This window comes from Mya arenaria, chromosome 15, assembly GCF_026914265.1.
Source record: "Mya arenaria isolate MELC-2E11 chromosome 15, ASM2691426v1".
Taxonomy (NCBI): domain Eukaryota; kingdom Metazoa; phylum Mollusca; class Bivalvia; order Myida; family Myidae; genus Mya; species Mya arenaria.
The window spans coordinates 15,047,245-15,072,914 of record NC_069136.1 but is presented as its reverse complement, the minus strand read 5'-3'; the positions used below and the strand labels follow the sequence as shown (position 1 = coordinate 15,072,914).

The 25,670-nt window shown below is 34.4% G+C and overlaps 2 protein-coding genes across 2 annotated transcripts; both read right to left on the bottom strand.

The window, feature by feature from the left end:
• Positions 1–225: 225 nt before the first annotated feature.
• Positions 226–7,003, bottom strand: LOC128219143 (monocarboxylate transporter 3-like). Its single transcript, XM_052926963.1, has 7 exons — positions 6,577–7,003; positions 5,515–5,658; positions 3,916–4,052; positions 2,886–3,486; positions 1,837–2,016; positions 1,246–1,371; positions 226–350 (listed from the first exon to the last, which is right to left on the bottom strand). Exons 1-7 carry the CDS (start codon positions 6,770–6,772, stop codon positions 226–228), a joined length of 1,509 nt encoding a protein of 502 aa, XP_052782923.1. The 5' UTR covers positions 6,773–7,003.
• A 5,207-nt stretch (positions 7,004–12,210) lies between these two features.
• On the bottom strand, positions 12,211–24,958 carry LOC128218905 (properdin-like). Its single transcript, XM_052926671.1, has 6 exons — positions 24,562–24,958; positions 17,285–17,345; positions 16,838–17,029; positions 14,535–14,705; positions 13,730–13,879; positions 12,211–13,187 (listed from the first exon to the last, which is right to left on the bottom strand). Exons 2-6 carry the CDS (start codon positions 17,328–17,330, stop codon positions 13,105–13,107), a joined length of 642 nt encoding a protein of 213 aa, XP_052782631.1. The 5' UTR covers positions 17,331–17,345; positions 24,562–24,958; the 3' UTR covers positions 12,211–13,104.
• Between the last annotated feature and the right edge of the window lie 712 nt (positions 24,959–25,670).

The following is a 25,670-nucleotide window of genomic DNA, read 5'->3' as shown; positions in this document are numbered from 1 at the left end:
TTCTTACCTTATTTTATAATTTCCTCCACCACCACTTTATCTTCGACGTCCTTCCTCATACCTTTTTTCCTTCCTCACTATTTCTTTACATCCTGTTACACACTTCTTCTTCTTTCTCCAATGCATCTATATAAGTTAATTTAATTCTACTTCATCCCCGCCTGCAGGATATATGCATGTTGTTGTATGGAATGAATGATATAAACGAAACACTATGTATATTATCTATTTTAATTTGAAACGTCTTAGGAAAAATGGCATTGAAAAGACAAGAAGTCCACTGAGTGCATACTCCGCTCCGGCGACGGTGAACGGTAGAATATAGCCACCAGTGGCGTCGTACAACGCTCCTGAAAACAAAACTTATGTTAGATTGATAAATTGACTACATAATAACAATAAAAATAGAATTTAGCTTTTGGTTGACAGGTAGAAGTTATTGCTTGAATCAATAGATTTATACTATACTAATAATATTGAATATTTATATACTGTATCAAATTAATACTGCGACACGTAATGGTTTCCAATTACGAATATGGTACGAGTTACGAGTTCAATTTTGACGACCTAAAGAAAAATGAGGCCCCACTCTATTTCTGTTGATCGTCATAATTGGACACAAACTTATTTGGGTTTTTGTTGGTGCATTCATCAGAATCGATCTATGTAAAATAAATGAACAGAAACTTTCAAAACTCATCGATTTTCATTGGCCCACGCAAACACCAAATATATGCTACCTTTAACTATTGACTCTAGTTTAACAAGTAATTAGTGTTAGAAAAATATACTCTATGCAACTATTTTTTGGTGCCTTTTCACAATCGGTCTTAAATCCTCGACGCAATTGCAAACCTCAAATTCTAAATACGTTCGTGAAGGTCTGAAACTTCAATGGACTAGAAAGAATAAACGCAACAATAATTATTATGTCACTGTCCCAGCTGAGTCGTCTCAAAATAACGCATACTGGTTTAAAAAGCGCGGAAAAGTTTTTCTGAACACGCTGCAAGTCGTTTCGCACTCTTAACTGTCAATAAGCCTTTTAGTTACTCGCTGTCATTTCCCGCAGAGTTGACCTCTTTCAAAGGTTTCCATTGAATAATTCCATTACCGATTATGATATGTCGTTGCTTCGCAGCAGTTTTATGATTACATGCAATGTCCGTTCTTCCGAGAAGTCATGATGTGTGTATATTTAACATGTGAAAGTCACGTGATTTGAAGGAGTATAAAACATACCTGATTTTGGAAGACCAACAAATGCTGAAATGGCACTGAAGAAAAAACATAGACCAAAAGTGTCAGCGGCCGTCTCCACTCCAAACAGATGTGGAATTAAGACCGCTCGTAATGAATTGGAACCACCTGAAATGTGAAAACACTACGTTAAAAGAGAAAATAACTTCCGTAAATAATGAGTTGGATCCACATGCAATGATCAATATAAAAAGACAAGGGATAAAGACCGCTCGTAATGAATTGGAACCACCTGCATTGGTCAATCGAGGGATGTAGAGAGCTTATAATGGAGACTAAAACCGCTGGTAATAAGTTGGTGCCACATACAATTGATTAATATTCCAGTTAAGAAATGAAGATAATACATTTCTGGGTTTTCATTATTAATATAAAAACACAGATCAATGTTGGTCTTATTTTATATACTGTATATACAATAAGGTGTTTTGTGGGCATTGATAAAATACACAAAAAATGTCCGCAAGGCCCGCTTTCATCACGTGTCATTTTTTAAGTTACACTATACGGGTAATAACATAATAAATCAATTATGGTTATATTTTTAATCGAGCTCAAATACATTGAGCGTACCTGCTGTAAAACCAAAGATAACACCGAAGGCAACAAACGAAGCATAATTAAATGAGAAAGGCACCAAGACGAGCAAACATCCGTTTACCACCAATATGGCCCCGCAGAGTTTCGCCCTGTTTATGCACTGGAAGTCAGCAATAAAGCCTAACAGGATGCGAGCTATAGTACTCATTAATCCTGAAATGCAAAAAAACACACGACATTAACGACATCAAACCTTTGGATGGTTGCATCAATGTTTAAGACTAGCATTGAAACTTAATAACATACTATGGAAACTAGATGGACAACCACTGTTATCAAACATTTTAAAAAGACTTTGTTAAAATGCAAAAGACAAAGGCCTTATTAACAATAAACAAGATACGCACTATGTACAAGAATCACAGACATACCACACAGTCATACACATCTTCATTTAGAAATTTTTGACACCACATTCCATATATACTATGTACTTGATACACTGACAATGTGAATTTCAAGAAATAATAATGACAATACAATCAGGAATACATCGTTATACTATCATATTTGTCATAAAAGTATTTTACAGTACTTTCAAAGTCAGCATAAACATCAAATGATACAAATTGAAAAACTTGTTAAATATAAAGTTTGGGGAGTATTTTTTTTCAGTCCGCTACGAGTTTTTTTATACTATATGTACTAGTTTGGAATTCATTTACATGTATATAGAAAAACAATTGAATCAAACGGAAATGGCGGTAACTCGGATAAAGATTGCCCTCGATAAGTGTCTGGTTTGTATTACAAAATAATGAATGGAATCAATGTCAACGTGCATTTGTCCATGGTTATCATGAGACTAGTAAATCTCTCAATTTGTGTGTCAGTTGGGAGAATTGATATCATCCATAGAATCAGAATTTATTTGCAGGTTACAAAATCTTCAGCATTAAAGTTGCCATTCTGATAACGAAACACAGAAGATTCACTCCAATAAGCAGTAGCTTTTTTTGGGAGGGGGGATGGATTAGCGTTAGGCGAATTGTAAGCAAATGGAATTATACATAATTTCCTACCCATAATGAACAATATCCAGACTGCTTGTGATCTTTGGTATCCTTTCTGTACCATGAGGTCAGGAAGGAAAGAAAACGGTACATTCAGGGCTAGTTCTGTCAATATATTACTCAATATGAACAAAAGAAAGCTCGGATTTTTCAGAGGTGCAAAGCTGATCCACCGCTTGGCACCTGCTGCGCCTTCATTGTTCTCATGTAAGCGTTTACTTTTCTCTTCTGATGTATCCTCTGTATCTTCTGTATCTGCTATGTTTTCGCTATGTTTCATTGCACATTCCTTTGATCCCCGTTCATGTAGCTGATTATTTGAAATATGAATTTCTTTAAAATCGTTGGGTTTTTTAAGTGTAATTTTCTCATCGCCTTTATCAATACCATCAATAAAACCTTCCTCTTCGGTATCATTATCTACTGCAATCAATCTTTCCCGGAGCTCGATGGGATCATCTTCTGATTTTCCAATCCCGTTTTCTTCTGCGTGCATTTTCAGACCCTTTTTAGGAAGTGGTCTTAACACAAGTGCACACAGCAACCCATTCAGAATGATCCCAGCCTCAATTAGTATCGTTCCTCTCCAGGTATATGTATCAATCAGAACCTAGAAATGTATACTAATATCAAAATATATATAAAAAATAGTGTATGAATTCAATGAACATCCTTTAGATACGTATGTTGCATACTAAGTGCCATCTATAGGTAATAAACATTACGTTCATATTTAATTCAGAGTTTTGTAGATTTCTGTTCTGGATGATTTACCAAAGTTACTCAGATCAAAACTACAGGGTCAATCGAAAAAGAATTTTCTTGCGAGTTCGCTAAGTCGTTATTTTTAGACCATATTGGCAATTGTCACACACGGAAATAAACATTAATTCAAGGTATAAGAAAATACAGATAACATCACCATATAAAAAATATTGAATACACATGATGTGTTGTCTGACTAGCGCAGTTGTCAACGAACTCGCCTCTTTTGAAAATTCTGGTTAATATATAACAATGTTTAGATAAAACGTGTTACCTTTGAAAGTGGGTTAAACAACAGTGTTCCAATACCAGACCCCGTCGTGCCAATACCGAATGCCAAGGACAGGCGCTTATCAAAATAGCGGCTGAGCATTATGTACGGCGGCATGTTCATCAAACAGAAGCCTACCCCTGAAACATTTTTGATCTGTCAACTGTGAACATAAGTGAAGTATGTACGCTGAATTGATTTTTAAATAATTATATACTAGTATCTATACTAAAGTTGCATATAGCCATGTATTATATACTTTCTGGTGATTAAAGGAGCTTTCTCAGTAATATAAAAGTCATATATCACTGTTTCAAATATGAATTTGAAATAGTTCACAGTTTTATGATTTTAGCCCAATCTTATGTCCAAATCAATGGTCAGCGCGCCCAGGGCTGAGACATTCTTCCGAAATGGCGATACTCTTGCATACAGTTAGGCTCTTCTACTACAATTATACGTGAATTAATATCCTTTCTAGGCATACAATGACAAGAAAAACGGTTTGTTTTGTTTAAGATCGCAATAAATTTCATTTCGTTAGCACCACAAGATTGTTTTCAAGTATTTGGTGCACACTCGGTGAAATATATTGCAGTCTTCCACTGACACAAACATATTTCCTTATTTAATGCAAATCGTTTACTAACATCTGTATATAGTCGTACGATATGGTACCATGTTGCAACAACGGGTACATTAATAATGAAAGTAAAAAGTATTAGCTTGCGGGCTCAGTCCTAGAACGACTTTTGTAATATGGTTCTGAGGTTTGGGGGATCGAGGATTATGTCAGCGTCATTATTTGTAGCTAATTTTGAACATCAAGAAATAAACTCCAAATATAATGATAGTTGGTGAATAAGGTTTATCACATAAGTAACATCTTGCGAACAAATGTTGTTTAAATAATTAGAAAATAATAGTAAACAAAATTATTAAAATGTAGTTTTTCCTTGTTATTTCCTGTAAACATTTGTTAATACAGTCTTATTTATAACTGTTTGATCTAAATAGTATTGTTGTTGTTTATAACCTTTATTCAAATTAAAATCAATACATATCCCAGCATCATTGTTTAAACGTTGTTGTATTAATCATGTTTCTTTGTGTTCATGCCATGTCATTTTTTAAGAACAAACAAACCAACTGATGCACAAATAGGCCTAGTTCATAAATAAAACTGAAACTGACCACTCAGACAACTGCACATAGTATTTAATTAAAAATATTCTATTTTACATTCATCCTCTGTAGAGTTCGTTTTTGTATAAAATGAAGGGAGTTATGACGTCATTGAAAATTCAAATATTGGGCTCCGATTGCATAAGCGCGCCGTCAGCAAGGAAAACGTCGTTACAAATATCAGCTATTCTCTTACACAAGCGTATATAATTATACTATAATACGTAAACAATTTTAGAAGATACTGTTCATTTTCAATCGTAATGAATAATTAAATAAAATGTATTGATGGTACTTTTTCTTGCGTTTTTGTTGTATGAACGCAGTAGGGAAAACGAGCAAAAACCAGTTCGATCAATCCTTAAACAACGGACAAAGCCATTGGCCAAGGTCACACATTGATCTGACCTAACATACCTGCGACAATGCCGAAGGTTACATACAACCATATCAGGGAAGTAGCAAAGGAACTGGCAAGAAATCCAATGAAAGCAAGGAATGTACCAACAAGCGCCGTCCTTCTGCAGCCGAACCGGTTGACCAAAGCGCTTGACAATGGCCCTGAAAGAATGACCATAAACGTGTCAAGCTAATACCATTGCATATACAAAATATAAAAAGAATATGAGCGTCTGTCATGCATAAGTATAGAATAAAGTAAATTCTGACGTCACGCGCGATAATTTTCAGCTGCAGCTTGTTATCCTATGGCCTTTGGCATTTAATTGCAATTACACAAATGCATTGCAAGTGTTTTTTATCTGCAAAGAAATAGCTTTCCAAAAAAATAAAAATAAGAAATTTCTCGATATGCATTTTTTCTATATTTTAATACCAACCACACACAAAGAATGATATTTAATTTCAATCGACATGGAAACGCAAGTGTATAATATGCATGTTTCATAGCAAATAATGATACTTTATTTATTGCATAAATTTCAGTCGATATAAAAATACCAGTGTCTGTCTAATTTGAGCATATTACAATATACAAAAAGTAAAAAGAGTGATAAAAGATCAAAATCTTTTATCGAATCCTTTATTCGGAACAAATTGGACAGTTTCCATCGACTCAACCTCGGATGTAAATTAACGGTTTACAATTTCAGATATCTGTACATTTTACTACGCTGTAAGTAGATCGCGTAGTAATTTCAATTGAGTTGTTAAACTTAGTGTGTTAATTCTTTGGATTTGTAATCTTATTTATGCAATAATACACTTCACTGGCAATCAGTTTAAACTTAGATATACAAAATACACGTTAAAACGCTACACTTAATTTATACTATTTTTTTTTTTTTTACGAACTACATCTACCGGTGTGCTGGCACTCATTTGGGGTTGTTTTCGATGAAAGATGGCCGAGGAGTTTCGAATGCGAAATTCCTACGCGAGATAAACGTTTGTATATCGCGCGTATGTTTAACCACGGTATCAATATCGAAGAGAAACCGTTATGCGTGACTTGATTACCTGAGAGTAACATAGCGCCTAGTTGTAGGGACATGATGAGGGACGTCTCGCTCTTTGATCCCCGAAAAGCACCCATCAGCTCCAAGAAAAGCACACCGAACGAGTACTTGACGCCATCTATAAACATTGTCGCGAGAAAAGCGGAAGCGGCGATCATCCAGCCCCAGCCGCCATCAGGTGCCCGTCCATCCATCATCCGTCAAGAGATACTTCCGCACTTTTCGGATCTCGATTTTGATACCTCGACTCTTTTTGGACACTATATTTTGAGACCTCTGCACTTTTCTGATCTTATAATTGACAAATTTCAACAGTCTTCGAAAACTCGATTGCAAAACCATGGGCAACTTTCGGAAACTCAATTGCGACACCACGGCTTTTTTGGATACACTGAGTATAAATGTCCATGAGCAATACCATCTCCACAATCATGCCGAACACTGTAGTATAATCTTCAAGTTATAATGATGCGAATTTTATCTCCTCAATATTTGTTCAATGTTTAACCCAGATAAAGGAATTTCAAATTGTTACAAAACCTTCACAGACGAAATGGAATGTGGCGTAAATGAAAAACATAACGAAACATTTTGTTATAGTTCTTTCGTGAAATTACACACTTTAAAACCAATTTTCATAATTAACATACAACATTTGTGTATTTAATTTGGAAAAAAACAAACGAAGATAAGATCGTAGCTTGTATTTCAATTTAATGAAGATAAACACATGTATTCATAAGGAAATAAAACATACTTATTTTAACAACACTATCTTATTTATGTTTTAAACGTGAGTTATGATATCGCATCATGCGCACTTTGTCAGTACGTTTTCTTCCGCATTGAATTGTACTAAGTTATGATAGCGTATCGTATACACTTTGATAAGAGTTTTTCTTCAGTTTTAAAATTCAAGTTTACGGTTATTCACAAAGCTCAACAGGGGATGGACTGTTTCAGTTTATGATTTAGGATCGGTGGATAGCTATGGTCAAGTAGATAACCAGTAGGACTATAATTTCCGCCCCTGTCATCAAGCCACGGTGGTTTTACTTTGAAAAATGTGTAATTAATTTTTTAAAGTATGTTCAATGTGTCATTAGGTTTTCCTGCCGATTGCAATTCAAAACAGTGAATAAGACCTCTCTACTAGCAGCCCGACAAAGCACGCGGGCACGTTCGGTAGTTTGCTAAAACTTAGAACATACTTCAGCTTGAATCCGTTGTGAAAAACGCCTAACCAACAATCACAATAGCCCCCCCCCCCCCCGAATTTACATTCCATTAATCATGTTTTGCCATTCACTTTAAAACAGAGAAGTTCAAAAGATTTCCTAATCCGTTCAAAAATAATGCTTTGAGTAAATGGCTAGTACATTGAATTATGCTTACTTGCTAATTTGTTGAAAATCATTTTAATTAAAAAGCGATGACACAATTGCGTAAATGCAACTGAGGTTTTCAATGATTATGAAAACCCGAACGATCAGGTTACGATCATGTAATAAAGCGATCCGAGAATGCATTGCTAAAAGTATTTTAGTTTAAATAAAGACATTCGGTATCGTCCACAACCATGTCACCATGTATGCATATGTTTTACTACGCAAAACATGTAATTCATTGGTAAACATATATACTCCAGGTATGCTATGTACGGATCATGTAGGGATCGTCGCAACTGGCATAGCTCCACGTAGGCACTGTAAGCACGGGCCTGCACATAATTTTTAGAAATGTTTTTTTAAAAGGTATAAAACACCACATGTACGGCTGAAGGGTTAAGGGTAATGCTTCAGGTAAGAATATAAGCCAGTCTATCTTTTTAACAATTTTTATTGGAAGATATCCAACTAGTAGAAAACTCAAATAAGCGCACTCTTCGTTAAAAGAATCTCCCCGAAACCCAAACAGCAAACATGGCCTGCATATTAATTTACGATTTACATTTCGATCTGTCTCATTTTTATGAACAGTAAATGAATCAAACCATGTTTCCCATAAAAATGTAGCTCTAGTTAAAAAGCAACCCGATAGAGCACGATTAACGTGAGGAAATTTTGTTTGTAACAATAAAATATGGATAAACTCATAACATATAAATAAGCCCATTTGGAAATTTAATTCCCGAACAAAATTTTCTGAAATTTAAGTTTGTCTTATTTTTTTTGACTGAATATTTTTACGTGACAAACAAATATCGGGTCAAATTTAAAGATCATGGGATAAACAAGATAGTGACGTAATAGTTTTGTGTATCTATCTCAAAGTTAAAACTTAATTCGACTGCCATCTTGTGGGTATATCGTAGGTTTTCAAAGGTCAATACAGTCTGTCAAAATCAAATAAAGAAAAAGGCTATAACAGGTTCATGGACATCACTAAAGATACACTAACTACTGGCTCGGCGTGGCTTTATTTTCATACTGTTCTAAGTCGATTGGGTTGTTTTTAGATTTTTATATCATTAAAATCGTTTTTTTTTTTCAAGCCATTTCTCTTTGACTAACTTAGAACAGTCTATCTATAATACTTAAGGAGTTATTTTTACATTACTCTCTGTTCTATCTCAAAATCTCCAGCTCTCATAACTCCCAGACTGTTCTAAGTCTTAAATTGGCCAATGAAATCATGGTGTCAACGACACGTGACTCATTTCTTTAACAAACCAAAAACGCTTAAAAGTTAGAACAGTTTGGAAGGCTTGACAAACACACTTAATAACAAAAATGCGTGTACAATATCACATACACAAACTGTTCTATCTCAATTAGAACAGTATGGAAACCATTGAACCTAACAATAGCGTGACATTTGTGGTCATTTTTTTATTAAAAGTAAATATTTAAAAAAATAAATAACTGCATGCTAATGAGTTTGTATGTATCATCGACACATTGCATTTTAAATGGTCTTTAAAAATTGTTGAAATTACGTTTACAAACAAAACAGTTATAACAACTTTAAACTCATTTTTTTTCAAAACACTAACAAATGCTGTTAGAACAGTATGGAATTGAAGCGACGGGCCTAGCTACATTCGAATTGATATAGATTGGCAAACGGAGTTAGGGCCCTACCTGTACAACAAGAGTGTTTTCGAAATAACCTGTCCATTTATCGTACTGTCTCTCTTCCTCGCCGTGCCAATTACAAGCATGACATTTTCATGGCTGTTCCAATTCTGAATAATCCACATTTAAAATTATGCGATTTCCACGACAAAATATATTGACTGATGACTTTGTTCTTTGACCTACTAGCCTCACACTCATTTAGAGTTATAAGCCGCATAGTCTTACGCCATATCACTCTCTGGCTAGTTCTTGGTCAACTGAATGACACATGCATTATATGAAAATACTAAAACATAAACAAGTGTGCAACGCTAAGGATACAGTCTTTAGTGTCTATAAAAATATACACGTACTCTGCAAATACTCTAAACTATAACTGTATTCCATTGAACAATGGCGTGTTTATCTGTTTCTTAAAGGCCTAGTTTAAGGAATGTTTGGCATGATAATCCCGTGCTGTGCATCTCCTGCTAGTTGCACTGGTGTCACAGTAGGGGCCAATTTTCTGTGTATTCGTTTATTGGCTCAGGGCCATTTAGGGTCCATTCTTATAATAAAACATCGAAAACTGCACAGCAGGATACTCAGATTAGAGATCTGATAAGCCAATTAGTCAATACAATTAAGATCAATTAACAGATGTTGTGTACAAATACACGTTGTTGTTGTTGTTGTTTTTTTTTTTTTGTTTTTTTTTTGGGGGGGGGGGGGGCACTTATAGAAGGCTTAAACTAGGCCTTTAATTAGTTTATCTTATTTTCATGTGAACTATGTTTATAGCTTGTCAATACTAGCACCACAATAGTTTTATTTTTTTTAATTTAATCTTTAATTCATTCTATCTAATCTAAAATATTATAATAATGGCTAAAACTTTTGTCTTCTTTTAAGCGTTTATACCTATGTCTATTTTGCTACTTACAATTTTGCTATTTCAATGTATATGATTACCCTTTAAGTTATACTTTTGAGAGAACTAACCATTTTACAGTGGTATATCAACTAGTGGAACCGTGAGCGTGTGGACTGGCCGTACAGCTGTGAAAACTTGTTGCTGTTATCACTGTTTTTCGATGCGCTTATCCAATTTTACTATTTGAAATTTGTATTCATGATTATGATAACGAATGGCTTTTGTAAATACTTGCTTTAATATGTGTTCATTTTAACATATATGCTTTTATTTCCAGGTCACAAGCTCATTGTTATTTTGTATTTGATATGTTATGTGTGTCTGTTATTCATGTCGGAAAATAGCTCATTGAGCTAATGTTTCTTGTTAACACATACCAGACTTTAAATAAAGATTATTGTATCTTGTATCTTAACGTATCTTATTCTTTTTACGTTATCGATAGAGTACTGAACATTGGAAGACAGATCGCGTCACACACATACATGATACGTATGCAATCACATTTAATTGATATAACAGGACTAATTTTGAGCAACGCATCGAAGACGCTGCAAATGGTTTTGAAACATGACCGAAAGAAAGCAGATGCATTTCACCAGCATGGCAAGTTTTAAGTACCTGGATACTAGCATTATTCAGTTATTGAACGAAATCGGATTTTCAACTCAACGTCACCATGACAATGACCTTTGATCAACTGACGTCGAAAAAGTTAGGGTGCCGGTCATGTTTTAGGGACCTCTACCATGTTGTAAGTCTCTAGATCTAAGCCCTTTTCAATAACTGATACGAATTTGTGTATTTTCAGCTTACTGTCATAGCGACGATGACATTTGTCGGACTGACTAAAAAGCAATAGGGTTTATATGCTGGTCATGACCAACCGGCCTACAAAGTTTTAAGCCCTGTGCCATTCTACAGATGTTGATCGGAAAACATTTTTTAGCTTCATCACACCACTAACTTGACATTTGATCCATTTACCTAAAATATATTATGGTTCATCAACTGGTCATGACAATCACATTTCCAAATTTGAGGTCGCTAGGCCAACGCGTTATTTAGACATTGAGTGTAAACCGATTTCAACTGAAGGTCACCATGACCTTGACCTTTAACCCACTGACCTCAAAATCAATACAGTTGATATCATGGTCATTTTTGACCTACCTAGAAAGCTAACGTCCCTGTGCCAAAGCGTTATTCATAAATTGATTGGAAACCTATTTTCAGCTTAAAGTTAGTCTTAAGGTCACCACGACATTGACCTTTGAACAACTGACCTAGAAATCAAAAGGTTTAATCGGCTTGTCATGAGGCCATTACCATGTTTCCTACAGAGTTTAAGAATCCTGGGCCTAAGCGTTCTTCATATTTTGATCGGAAACCGTGGGGCGAACGAATGTACAGACAGACAATCATATAACTGTGTACGTTCCAGCAATTGTGGCATAAAATCCCAGGTGCTGTAATACTAACAAATATAAACTTAAGGGTTAATGTTAAGGTATGAGTTAAGTGTGACCCAAAGTTTGCATGAATAAAGGGAATTCTATACTCCTTCAGTTTATAAGGGGAATGATAATAAACAGAAGCAATTTATAAGAAAATTAATTCGAGGTAATTATAACAAGTCTAATTGTATTTATTATCAAAAATGAGCATTTATTATATTTGAAATAAACATGAAATGAGTGTATACTCAACAATTGGCAAGAAAACAATGGTCTGAATAGACAATTTATTTCTACTGTATTGAGAGGAATGATGGAAGTACAACAGGGCCCATATTACAGAAGTATCTTAAATAAATTTTAATTTTGTTCGATTAAATATATAAAAAACATATATTTTCAAAATCATATTAGAACAAGATGTTTTAACTGCTTTAGCATAAAGAATAATTATTTTAATTTATTCATCTACATTTAACCACATATATTCTATATGTTCAAAGTCACAGCTACAGTATCTTTTAGTAATGTTAACTTGGAAACATGAATGTATATGAACGCGACGTCAATACAACGTGTTTACCAAATACCAAAACGTTGGTTATATAGTATATCACTAGCCGTGTCTTTGTCACTATTGTGTATATAACACTTGCTTCTATCACAGTCACTATACGATTCCCAGGTTTTATTATATATGTATTGTCCAAATGCCCAATCCAGACGACGGTAAATAGTTAGTCCCCTTTTTGCCGATCGTTATCAAAACCACGACGTGCGTAACCCGATCTTAATATATCATTGTCTAGCATGGGCGTTGGATAAGTTTTTTGTTTATACGCAAACACATACGCATTTTCTCAGTGATGTATAATTCTTTTTATAGTTTTAATGTTTATTCATTGTGTGAACGTCTGTGGGTTGTGTTTACTGAAATAACAGCCACCCCGAAAATTTAGTGAGGAAAAATTGACGTATGAGGCTGAGATTCAAAACCCATTACGTATCCCGGTGATTGTATTGTTACACAGTAAAACAACTCAACACATTATGTCACACTTCTATGGATTGAACATCTATCAGGATCCTAATGCCACAAATATCACGCCCGTCAAGCACGTCCAAATCAAGGCTGATATGCTCACAAAATTCGAACTGGAAACTGAAAATAGGAAAAGAACACATGCATTTGCATACACTAGCTTAACAGGTGCAACTTAAACAAAGCAACACTTCGGTTTACCTAATCGATAAATTGATTCTACCAACGATAGGATTTTAGAATAAATTAATTTTTCTTGTACATATATCCAGTCAATGATTAATTAATACCAGTATGTTTCGGTCGTCCGTTTTCTTCATTTGGTAAAGGGGCATAACCGGACAATCATTTTAGCTAGCGTGTTTGGGCAGTACTGTATCTACTGAAATTCATTTGGTTTCGGAGTTGTGACAAACGCTTACATTGTTATGAAATTCAATGGAGACCAACGACATCAGCAATTTCCTCGACATTTTCTAGGAAATAAACACGAGGTGAAAGCGAGATTTCTTTTATTCTGTCTAAATGATGCAAAGCAAACTACAAGGGCAAGCCCAGTAGACAGAAATTTGACGGATGCCAGTTGATGGAAACCCCATCTCATACTTGTCTGAATGGTATCAAAACTAATATAATTAAATATATAAGCCTATTTAACTCACAGTAGAAGAATTCACACTTGTGCTCATCAGAGCCGTCATGGCACTGCAGCACGTTGTCGCAGCGTTTGGTCGCGGGGATACACTGTTTCTGGCTCAGGCACATGTACGTCGTCTCGTTGCATTGACTGACGTCAAAGTGGTCGGGCAAGGCTGGAGGTACAAGCGAAAATTGTGATATGAGTGATGCGACTAATATTGTGACATCGTAATAAATAATGGTAAAATAAACCATGATTCCCTTTTCTGATTGTATTGCTGGGTGTCAAAGTGGTCGGACAAGTCTAGAGGTGTACGGTACAGTGGGATGATTAATATCGTATTTGATAAGCTACTTTTCTGTTGCCTGTATTCATTGCTAGACGTTAATGCCAACCGGTAATGCTTTTCATGCAAGTCAAATATTTTATTTATAATATTAAAATAAAATATTCATGTTTAGTTATGATTTGGCATTCATAATATAAAAGAAGAAATATATTAAACCTCACTATATATAAAATAAAACCTGATTTATAGTACTCATGCTGTGTTAAGTTGAACTGGTGCTGTTCTAACTAACATGTCGCGGATATACCGAGTAAATTGGTTTGGCCTCTCCAAATGATGTGATAAAAATAAAATATGAGAGAAAACAATGAATGTCAATTTCATAATAACACCTCAGCGCATGTAAATAATTTTTTTTTTCTATTAATAGCCTTTACTGGTAAAACGAACTAAAGAGTTAAGAGAGATAAAAACAAATGTCTGTCTTCACAATCGAAGTAGAATAGGTAAGAGTAAGTGAATTCATAATATAGCTTACGCGGACATTTCCAATCGTTACACGTGGTTTCGTTGTGGGCCTTGCCCTCACATGGTTTCCCGCCATTTTCCGGTGAAGGTGCGTTACACTCGCGTTTCCTAGTGTTGGTGCCGCCGTCACACATACGGGTACACTCGCTCCAGGCGCCCCAAAATCCCCACGCTCCGTCAACTGGGGTCAAAGATTGAATACATTTTTTTAAAGAGTCCAATACAAATGGAGTCCATGTCAACATATTTAATGGATACTCAGAGTATTTAGTCATAGAACAAACACATGACATTGATGGTATAATAATGACTTGACCAAAATAACTTAATATTTTGATATTTAGTATTGTAGTGAAATAAACCAGCCTCTTGTACTTGGTAAAATAAGCCTACCTTATGCCAAAACAAAAATGCCTGGTTAGGGTTACACCTTGTCCAGAAACAGGTTGGGTCGATAGGTTTTTTTATAAGGCTATATGTAAGAATGATACTGTCATTATTGGGGGAATTGCGTATATGTAATCTTCAGTTTAAAGCTTGAAGTTTTTTAAACAACATAAAAACACACATTAACATTTACTTATTTATTATTTACAGATGGACAATAAAAACGTCAAGGTCGTTTCGTAGGTAACCCGGACCGGAAGTAATTTTTTAGGCTTTATTATATTTCAAGTTCAAAACTAACCAATATCGTATTAACCATAAGTCAGTTATTTATTTTGCCTAATGTATTGATTGACAGTTTTTCAAAACTAATTTGGCACAGGCCTACAGGCGAATGACTAATTAGTTTCTTTCATCATAGAGAGGACAAACCTTGACCGATGAGTTTTTGCGACACTTAAGTTTTTATCTGGGGCTGATAATCAAAGAATTTCCCCTATTCGCTGCAAATTGTCTATCGAGGCTTAAAACACATTGGCGAACTGCGTTTTATTTATTACACATGTCCACTCTTGTCTTGTGATAGTTAAAATGTACATTCTTGAGGATAAATAACGGAACAGAAATGCACTGTTATAACTAGATAAAGAACGTAAATACATTAAGCTAACACTTGTATGTCACGCTGTAAAAATAAACTGATTACTTTTAAAATATTTATGCTTTTAAAGGACCATTTTTAAATCTCTGAACTTTCAGATTTTCAAATGATTTATGTTTATTTCAACACATTGTAAACATAATAACAGACAGACCGGTTTGAAACGGCTGGGTCAAAGAGACACTTTTATTCAAAATCAATACATACACATTTATGACAAACATCAATATTTAGTGATAAGCCTTTAACTACTTACTAAATAATGCACCTATGGAAAGTAATAATAACTATTAACAATACTATAGACGTGTATTTATGAGCTGAAAACGCAAAAATATTAAATGATTGGTGAATGCTAAAAGATTTACTGCGATCTACTATGGTCTCATAAGGTAGCAATACCGTGTTTTCTGCACATTTCTTTTAAATAAAACTCGGTATCCTTCATAAGCATCATTGTTTTCGACATTTATTCATCCTTTTTGGTATATTTAAGCAATTGTATTAAATAAGTTAAATCTTATTTGGGAGTAATAGTGCATCTTTAACTATGCTGGCGTTCATATAAATACGGACTCCTCTAAGGGCCATCGCGATCACGCAATATTTGTTTGCTAAAATGTCGCATCTTTTTGTTTGAATTTGAACAGTACTTTATACACTAAAACCTCTAGGTAGTCAATGAAGAAAGATGCGCCGACGCAACAATAAATTTCGCGTTTTTTCTCCAGATATATTAATTAAAAGGATGCACCGGAGTACATTTCAAACCTACGAATTGAAAAGAAAAAGATGCTAAAATGTTATAAACTAACATCGCATTTTTTTTTCTTGTGCAATTATTAAAGCTGCACTCTCACAGATTTACCAATTTTACAACTTCTTTTTGTCTTGGAAAAAGCAAATATTTGGGTAAATATCTGCAAACCAATGATTTAAGATTGCTGAGAAAAAATCAGATCGTAGATTTTCATATTTCCATTCGAAAATTAATGTTAAATGACCTAAACCATTACTAAAAGGTTTAAGAAAAATGCATAAAACATCTAATTTGAACTGAAATATAAAAATCTGCGATCTAAATGTTTGACAGCAGTCTTATTTAACTGGTTTCGATGTATTTTCGCAAAAATTGGCTCGTTCCAAGACAAAAAATAAAAAAGGGTGTCAAACGTTCAATCTGTGAGAGTGCAGCTTTAAGGCGAGGTGTTGGATTGCGATGGTCCTAATAAGATTCCCTACATAACTATGTTTTCAGGACTCACGAGGACATTCCACTTTATTTGTACATTCCATATTGTCCTCATACGTATACGGGACCTTGTCGCGGGCGTCAGGTACACTTGGCTTCCATGTCTTCTGGCGCTTGTAGAAACCATATCCGCACGTGACGGAACACCCCGACCATTTGGACCACTCCGTCCATTCCCCTTCTTCGAAAAGCACCGCTTGGCGGACTACAACGACACAGACACATTAGAAATATGAACATTTACTACACCCGATTCATACGTTTTGTTTTATGATTTTGATTAACGTTTAATTAATTGAACTTCATTTTTTCCTTATGTAATGGACATTACCTTTACCTTCCTTGTATTGTTTTTCTCACAAATGAGGTGAAACGTTTGGATAAAAGGTAAATTTTGAGGATGTTACGATTACCAGTTCCTATGTTTGAATGATAAGAAATATATCAAAAAGGTCCTTACCTTCAAAGAGCATGCATGTTATCAGTAGGGCAAGACTGTACCTCATTCTTCAAGTATCCACCTGAATTGACAACGTTTGAATTTTGTATAAACAACACGAGATAGTTTAACTAATTTTTCGTAAAATGGAAACATAATATTTATTCCATTTATCTACGACCTTGTCCGGTAAGCGCAGTAGTGGGCGCACTCGCTTCGATTCCAAGCCTATGAAATGAGTCTGGATGGTGCTTACCAAGCCGAACAAGTGGGTTTTCCCCGGTTACTCCCACAGCACAAGACCACACTCTCGCACTATTTATTTCAAATCAAGAAACAACAGCAACACACGTTGAACCAACGCAACACTAACACAATTGTTAGGCAAACTTTTAAAACAAGAGTCTATCATTACACGCGTATATATGTCATCAAATTTCATCAACGTTTAGACATCGTGCTCTTTATAAGTAAGAGACTAGCTCAAAATGCGTACGTGCTATCCAATTTTATCATCACATGTATCACATGCACACGTATCAAATCAACAACAACAACAACAACAACAACAGCAAAAACAACATCAACAACAACATACTACAATATGCACTATTTGATTTACATCTGGAAAAGGAATAAGGAGTACTTCAAACTACTAGTAAAATAAAATGGACCAACACTTATTTTAAAACGTCTTCAATATTTAAGACCAAATTACTTATGATTAATTGAAATTCGTCAAACATTTTAAGTCATTATTTCATTACTTTAACAAACACCTGATTCCACAGAATCTGATGAAGTCAGTTAAAGTTGTTTGCTTTGGAAGACAATCAGCAATCCATAAAGCAATTCCTGGATTCGGTTTATCTCTGTTTTATGTTTGAGTTTATTGTACCAAAAACCTGTTTATTGCTAGGAACATTGATTGTTTGGACAATTTAAAAAGTTGCGAAAAACTGCCATAACACCGCAGAACAGATAGTTTCCACTGTTGTCATAGTTACAAATATAGTAACTATAATTCCGTTTACTCATAAATGTACCGTCATAATAAATGTTCTAATCATCTGAAATGAAAAATATGTTTTTCAGTTCTTACAAAGTACAATTGCAATGCTCATTTTTGGAATGTTAAACAATAACATAGTTATCACAATCGCAAATAGGGTAAGCAACAGAATCAGAAATAGCTACTCTTTTATTCATACGTATTTTATCGAAAATAACAACCAACCTTTTTTCTCCCTAAGGAATTCTGTAGGATAATATTTACATTATTTGTTTCCTACGGTGATGAAATTGGAGTCAATACCATGGAATTAATTGGCAGCAATGATTTGATCACGTTGGAAAACACAATCATGACAAATTGCAATCTTATCTCACGGGAGTAAACACAATCTGTTCATATAGGTTCATTTGATTATCTGGTACTACAAAAAGGGACAATTGGTTTAGTTCATATCAGACAACATATGTCATGACCAAAACGCGAAAATTCTGTAACTTAAGATGTTCTTCTCAAAAAACGTACTTAAAGACATATACCCAGACGGTTAAAGTGTTTCGAATCACAAATTCAGCATCTTTAATTGTTTTTTATTTGAAAATCTCTTTGATAAACATTTTCAAGAAATATATCCATACTGATTCTTTAAAGGAATTAAAACAGAAAACAATTCAACTTCCTAACCAACAGCACGACACAAACAAATCCATGTATTATTTTTCGATTAAGCGCTCATTAACTGATTTAACCCTCAATGATTTTATAGTGAGCTATATTGTTATAGACCGTGCCAAATACTTGTTGGCGACACTTCCTTGGCACGGCCTTCAAATATTCAGATATTGGGCCGATAAATCAGAACTTTATTTAAGTTAACAACGTGATTTGCGGCATCTTTGTTCACTTTTAAAGGTGAAATATTTCAGGATATTCTCATACAATTTTGTCATAGCTTAAACAGTTGTCTAACATTAGGAAATCTGCAGACCATAAATGTACGCATAAAACTTTGAGAGCTATTCAGAATTGAAAGTTAACAAAGATGACGTTAACGATGTTGTAAACTTTAACAAAGTCTGAGCCATCAGCCCATTGTGGAGTCTGTGTTTGGTGTCTTGTGATATTGTGTGCCTCTCATTCAATGTCTAGTTATTGATCATTGTGTCTTACAGAAGGATTATGGGTAAGGTCTTGGCTACGTTGATTGTCCCTGTAGTTTTCCTTGTATTATCAGTGAACATACAGTCGAACCCCGTTGGCTCGAACTCCAATGGACCGGCGAAAATACCTCGAGCCTCGTGGAGTTCGAGCCAAGCGATAATGTTTACATTCAGTATAAAGAAATCGGTCCTTTTGATCCAGTTCGAGCCAACAAGGAAATCGAGCCAAGTGAGTTCGAGCCAACGAGATTCGACTGTAAATTCAAAGGGACTAGACATCATCAGATGGTCCGAAATCGACAAATACATTATTTTATAAAAAGAAAGCCTTATAGATACAAACTAGTATGTTGCCGAAAATAAACATGATTAATTTACAATATGTCGCTGTCCAAGCTGAGTTTACCCGTTTTGAAATAGCACATAATGTTTTCCCAGTTTATTGTGTGTATATTTAACATGCAAATCACGGTGATAGTACAGATACATACATCGACACGATTAACGTAGTTAACAAATCCAGTTAACTTTTAATTTGGAAAAACACGCAAAAACTGCGGAAGATACATGTGTAGTAAGCGGTGTGATACATCAGTAAGTCAGATTCAATGCGTTGTTCACAACGATATCAATTAAATTGAGGTTTTAGGAAAGAAAGACAACTGGAGTAAATTTTGTTATGAGGGATTTTAATATTCGTAACAAGAACATACATAACAAGTTAGCGATCTACAGAGTGTCAACTTTATTGGCATGCATACAAAATATTAATAATTATTAAGCCATTCTTAAGTCATTACTTTGCAAACATTAAGTTGCACAAACATGACTTTTGCTCATGGCAAAGTCAACTTAAAGAATCTTGCCGAAGACGTTACGAGAGGTGATCAGTTCTGGCAGTCTGTTTATTTTTTTAAAAAGATAATGTATGAGATTATTGCAAATATATATATATATATATTCGTATTAAGTGTCTGGTGTTTTAAATGCATGACTTATCGAACGAATTAAAGCATAGTCTTGCAATATCCTCCCGTAAATCCTTTGTAGTTAATATTTCCCGTATCGCATTGTTACAAGAGCCCTAAACTCAATTTCTCATCACCATTAATGATCGTACACCCCTGCAATGTTTAAAGAAAAATGCATCACAATGAAATTACTACGGTAGAAATAATTCATCTCATGAAATACGTATGCTTGTTCTAGACCAGTCAAATGTGCAGTCGTATCTAGATTTGATTCGCCTGAATGTTTTACAACACAAACCAGCCTATTTGCAAACAGGATTACAAATCGTTCTTGTTTAGTCACAACATCACAAACAACAACATTTCCCTTTAAGCAATACTTTAGGATTACGAACATATTTCACTAAAAAATAAAAAAAAGGTTTCGAATTTGATCTTCCTATACTTTCTGTCATAGACTTAATAAGCATTGATGTCTTAATTGTGTCATAATTTTTGTCAGGACTTAGGACTTAGTAATACAAATGTCATTTAACTACCATTTCAGACCAAACGATGAGTCATATTCCTGTGGTTGAAACATATGCAACATGCTTGAATATATAAACACACGCATATTGTAAAAGAGAGAGAATTTGACATTCTCATGCACTAAGTGATATTTTGATGTTGCTGTTTATAAATGCCTTGACTTCGTATACGATCAAGACCATGTAAACGATTGATATCATGCCAAATATTTAACATGAGGCCAAAAAAAATAATTGTTTGTTTAGGGTAACCTTCCCAAAATTTTTAGGTAGGGTAGGTAGGGATTTTTTTTCCAAAATCTGTCGTAAGTTCAGAGTGTTTCCTTGCACATGGCAGTCTTTCCTACATTACTGCCATTGCCTGACTTTGTTTTATCATATAAACAATAATTCTGATCGTCCAATTCGCATTTATCCGCCTTTCGTAACTCTGTATTGGCTAACGAATATTGTTTTGCTCAGAAACGGAAAAAATAGTTATGGTCGGCGCATTTTTATAGGTAGGGTCGGGTTACCCGAAACAGACATATTTGTTTTTTAGGCCTGATGTCAGTTTAGTGTATTAAAGGGTGACTGCATGTTAGCCATTTAATTTTTACGTGGTGATATACTATTTTAGCTAATAAGGTAATGCTTTCCACAACGCCATTAACAATGACAGTCCATTAACTTTGTAAGTATAAATGAACTTTAAATGGACATCAATATTAATCTTATCTTATTAATATATAATTAAAAGTATAATTGCTTAGAGGCAATCAAACCTTACAATATCTAACAATATCTCACAGAAGTAAGAAGAATCTCACAAACAAGACAAACGTATTCAAAAATGATTTCAAAAATATGTCTTGAACTATAAACTCTTTTCCATGAACGATTATTTACAATGTATTGAACCTTAAATGCAGACGTGTTCCAGTCAGATGAATATTAGTGCTCCTCGAAGTTGAAGGCGTTATTTAAGCCCTTTTTTATATGGGAACCCATGTTGAGAAGAAAATGCGCTGACTTAAAGTTACGAGATAAACTCTTTGTTGAAAAGTATGTTTAACAAAAGCGCAAAAATGTCCGTTGTAATGGTGCGAGTTTCTCTTTAGATGGTAGCTTTAAGTTCATTTGTGTTGACTGGTGAAGGTCTGTATTCCGTATTTGCTATTGGAATACCATAACAGTATGTAAATGGTTTCTACAAAATAACATACAGGTCGAAAGTAACGACAAATAATATCATGAATTATTCAAAGCCATTATTTTGTTTTGAAACACTTGATTACACATGTATTTTGCTCTTGTGAAGTTAATTGAATCTAACTTGTCGAGGAATTTCCACGAGACTAAACAATAGATGCACGATTTATCTCTTTTTTATGTATGAATTATCGTACAAATACCTCTTTATTGCTTATGTGTGTTTATTGCTGAGCATATTGATTGCAAGAAACTGAAAACTTGACGGCATAGGGACAAAGGACATTTGATTTCCAGTAATGCCTGAACTACAGGTGAAGAAAATATAACCAAACAAAATATTGTATCACTGTACATTCGGCCATTTACTATAGAAAACAACCTCGGATGTATATGGACGGTTTTCATTGTTAGAATTCATTTCATTTAACTACGATACAAGAAGACCACGTAGTAATTTCAATTTAGCATTTAAAGTTAAACCAAGTTAAAGGACTCAACTCTTAAGCATAATAATTGTGCATGTAATAATTATATTCACTTAAATAAATTTGAACTTAGTAATGCAAATTACGCCTTATACCTAAAAACATACAATTAATGAACGATATTACCAATTGTTTACGAACTACTTCTACCGGCATACTAGTACGTCCGAGGTTGTTCTCGATGGAAAATGACCGAGGTGTACCGATTGATCACTGTTATGTTATCGTTTGAAAACTCCTTCAAAGGTACAGTGATACGTGTGTGATATCACAACCGATATGATCAGAAACATTTGCTAAAATTGTAACGGCTAGTGAACTATTCATATCGAACACATGTTTAATTTTTCGTTTAAAAACTAAGTACGTCCTTGAGAATCTCCTATTCTTTTACCTACTTTTTAAACAGAACACTTGGCAAATACTATGAAACTAGCCTATCGAACCAAGATATTATCATTTAAATGACCTGCTTTGATGACGGTCAACCTATTCTTATCAGACGATATTCTGTTTCAGCATGCCTTTGATCTACCCAGTTAAATATTTCTGGATTTGATGGTAACTGTAATGGAAGTAATTTATTATTGTATATACTACTTATACCAGAAAATTGCTCACGTAAACATCAAACTTCCCGAGTGTATTCTATACGGCAATGAACATTGATCTTTGCCTTGAAGACCATAACCATTAACATTAATACCTTTCACAAGTGTGAGGAAAACGAAGCGCATATAGTGAAATTTATTTTTAAATATTCTTCCAAAAATTACGTATTCAAATTTTAAACATTGATGAACAGTACCAGAGCTCAAATATAAGTGGTCAACATTGTCCAATGTGTCAAATGAAACGACAGTATTTTTCAATTTTCCAATACATTTTTACAGGGAATCAGCAGTCAACCGTTATTGATTTTAATCAGGTGAAGCGGTAGATTTACACAATGGCTGGCCGAATTAGTGGATAATTTATTAAGAATTACATAAACCACTGAAAAATTATAAGTAGGTACTTTCACAATAGAAATGATTTGCGACTGCGTACACTAACAATCTGTAACCATTACTAGGTGGCTTCTAAGTGAAGTTTTATAGTATATACCAACATTAATAAATAGTTTCATGCGATGCAGATGTTTCACAGCTAATTTAACAAATGTGAAAAATACTGTCATCTCATGGTATCACACTACAATAACACTAACATGTAACTGATTTATACATCCAACTTGGTTTCTACATATCTAGGATTTGAGTCATACGTGCATCCTACCAGAACATGCTCACGTCTGAGATAAAGTACGTAACACATATGAAAATATCGAATGGGGTTCAAAATAACTAGGGTTAATACAGATTTATACAGATTCAAATCCAGAAATCCTACCATATAACTACACTTGATGTTTCGCGTACATTTATTCAAGACAATAATCATGGTAGAATATTTAACGCCTTTTAAATTGCATCATATCTATTCACTACCATTTAAAACTCCTTATTCAAAACACTTGTTAAAATGAAAGTGCTACAATATAAATAAACCCGCCTTGAAAAAAAAACACCCATAATATACGCTCGAGTCTAACATGTGTGACACGAATAAAAACACCCATAATATACGCTCGAGTCTAACATGTGTGACACGAATAAAAACACCCATAATATACGCTCGAGTCTAACATGTGTGACATGAATAAAAACACCCATAATATACGCTCGAGTCTAACATGTGTGACATGAATAAAAACACCCATAATATACGCTCGAGTCTAACATGTGTGACACGAATAAAAACACCCATAATATACGCTCGAGTCTAACATGTGTGACATGAATAAAAACACCCATAATATACGCTCGAGTCTAACATGTGTGACACGAATAAAAACACCCATAATATACGCTCGAGTCTAACATGTGTGACACGAATATATATACCTGATGTAGAATCCTTATAAACAGCTGAATCAAAACAGCGCAATAAATTGAAGTTTATATTACTGTATCAAACACTTGTGTATATTATACCACTATATACGTCCAAATTTGGCAACGATACAAGTGTGGTTACTACCAATCCTTCCCATTACTTTCAAGCTATTTCGTAATTATCTAAAGATATTGCACACATATAAAACACAACGAAATGTTAATGTTATGGAATATTTAAGTCCTAGCACGTTTATGTTTCAAACACTTTGTAAACAATCTCGCACATATTTATCTTTGCTCTATTTAAAGTTCACTGCATATTTCGTATAAAGCAAACTTTATCACCGTATAGTTCAATGTTAAATTACCATACTTAAAGTAAACCGCTGGCAAAATGCAATATTTATGATTATAAATTATTTCATAAATTGTACAATTTGATATAATATGATTTCTTTTCTCCACAAGATGCGATACATTTAACACAACGAAGATGTCAAGCAGAACGCATTATGACATAACATTTACACCTTGTTCAAAGAGGTAATATTAAAGTTGAGTTTAAGCCTAGATTCCCGGGGTAGTGATGTTCAGAGATTCAGTGTTTCGAACTCGACAACATATTTGTCAACATTTCAACATCGTTATGAAAGCATCAGTCAACGATCATTTATCATAAATCTTACTTGATCTGTTCGTAAACATTACGGGTTAGGGATAACAAGAAGTTCCAGGAGGAGGGGGTCGAACTCGTCTGAACAGTTTAATTTTTAACAATATAAAAGAATAAATACGTCCAAAATGCACCATTTTAGACTAGAAATTGTTTACATTTTCTTGGTTAAGTACCCCCAAACCCCTTCTTACACTTCAATTATTATTGCAGCAGCAAAACGGATATAGACTCATTTCTGTCAGCGAGTATAAACATTTGCTTACTTACATGCCAAAGGATCAAACAACAGGACAAAAACTATGAATACGAAGGTCAAAGATTAAGGAAAACGGTATAAATCATTTTTCCCGGACCAATACCATTTTGACCTCACAGACAGCTAACAAGCGCCGCTGACCGACGGTTGTCTATCAATTCCTCGGCCATTTTCTTAAACCAT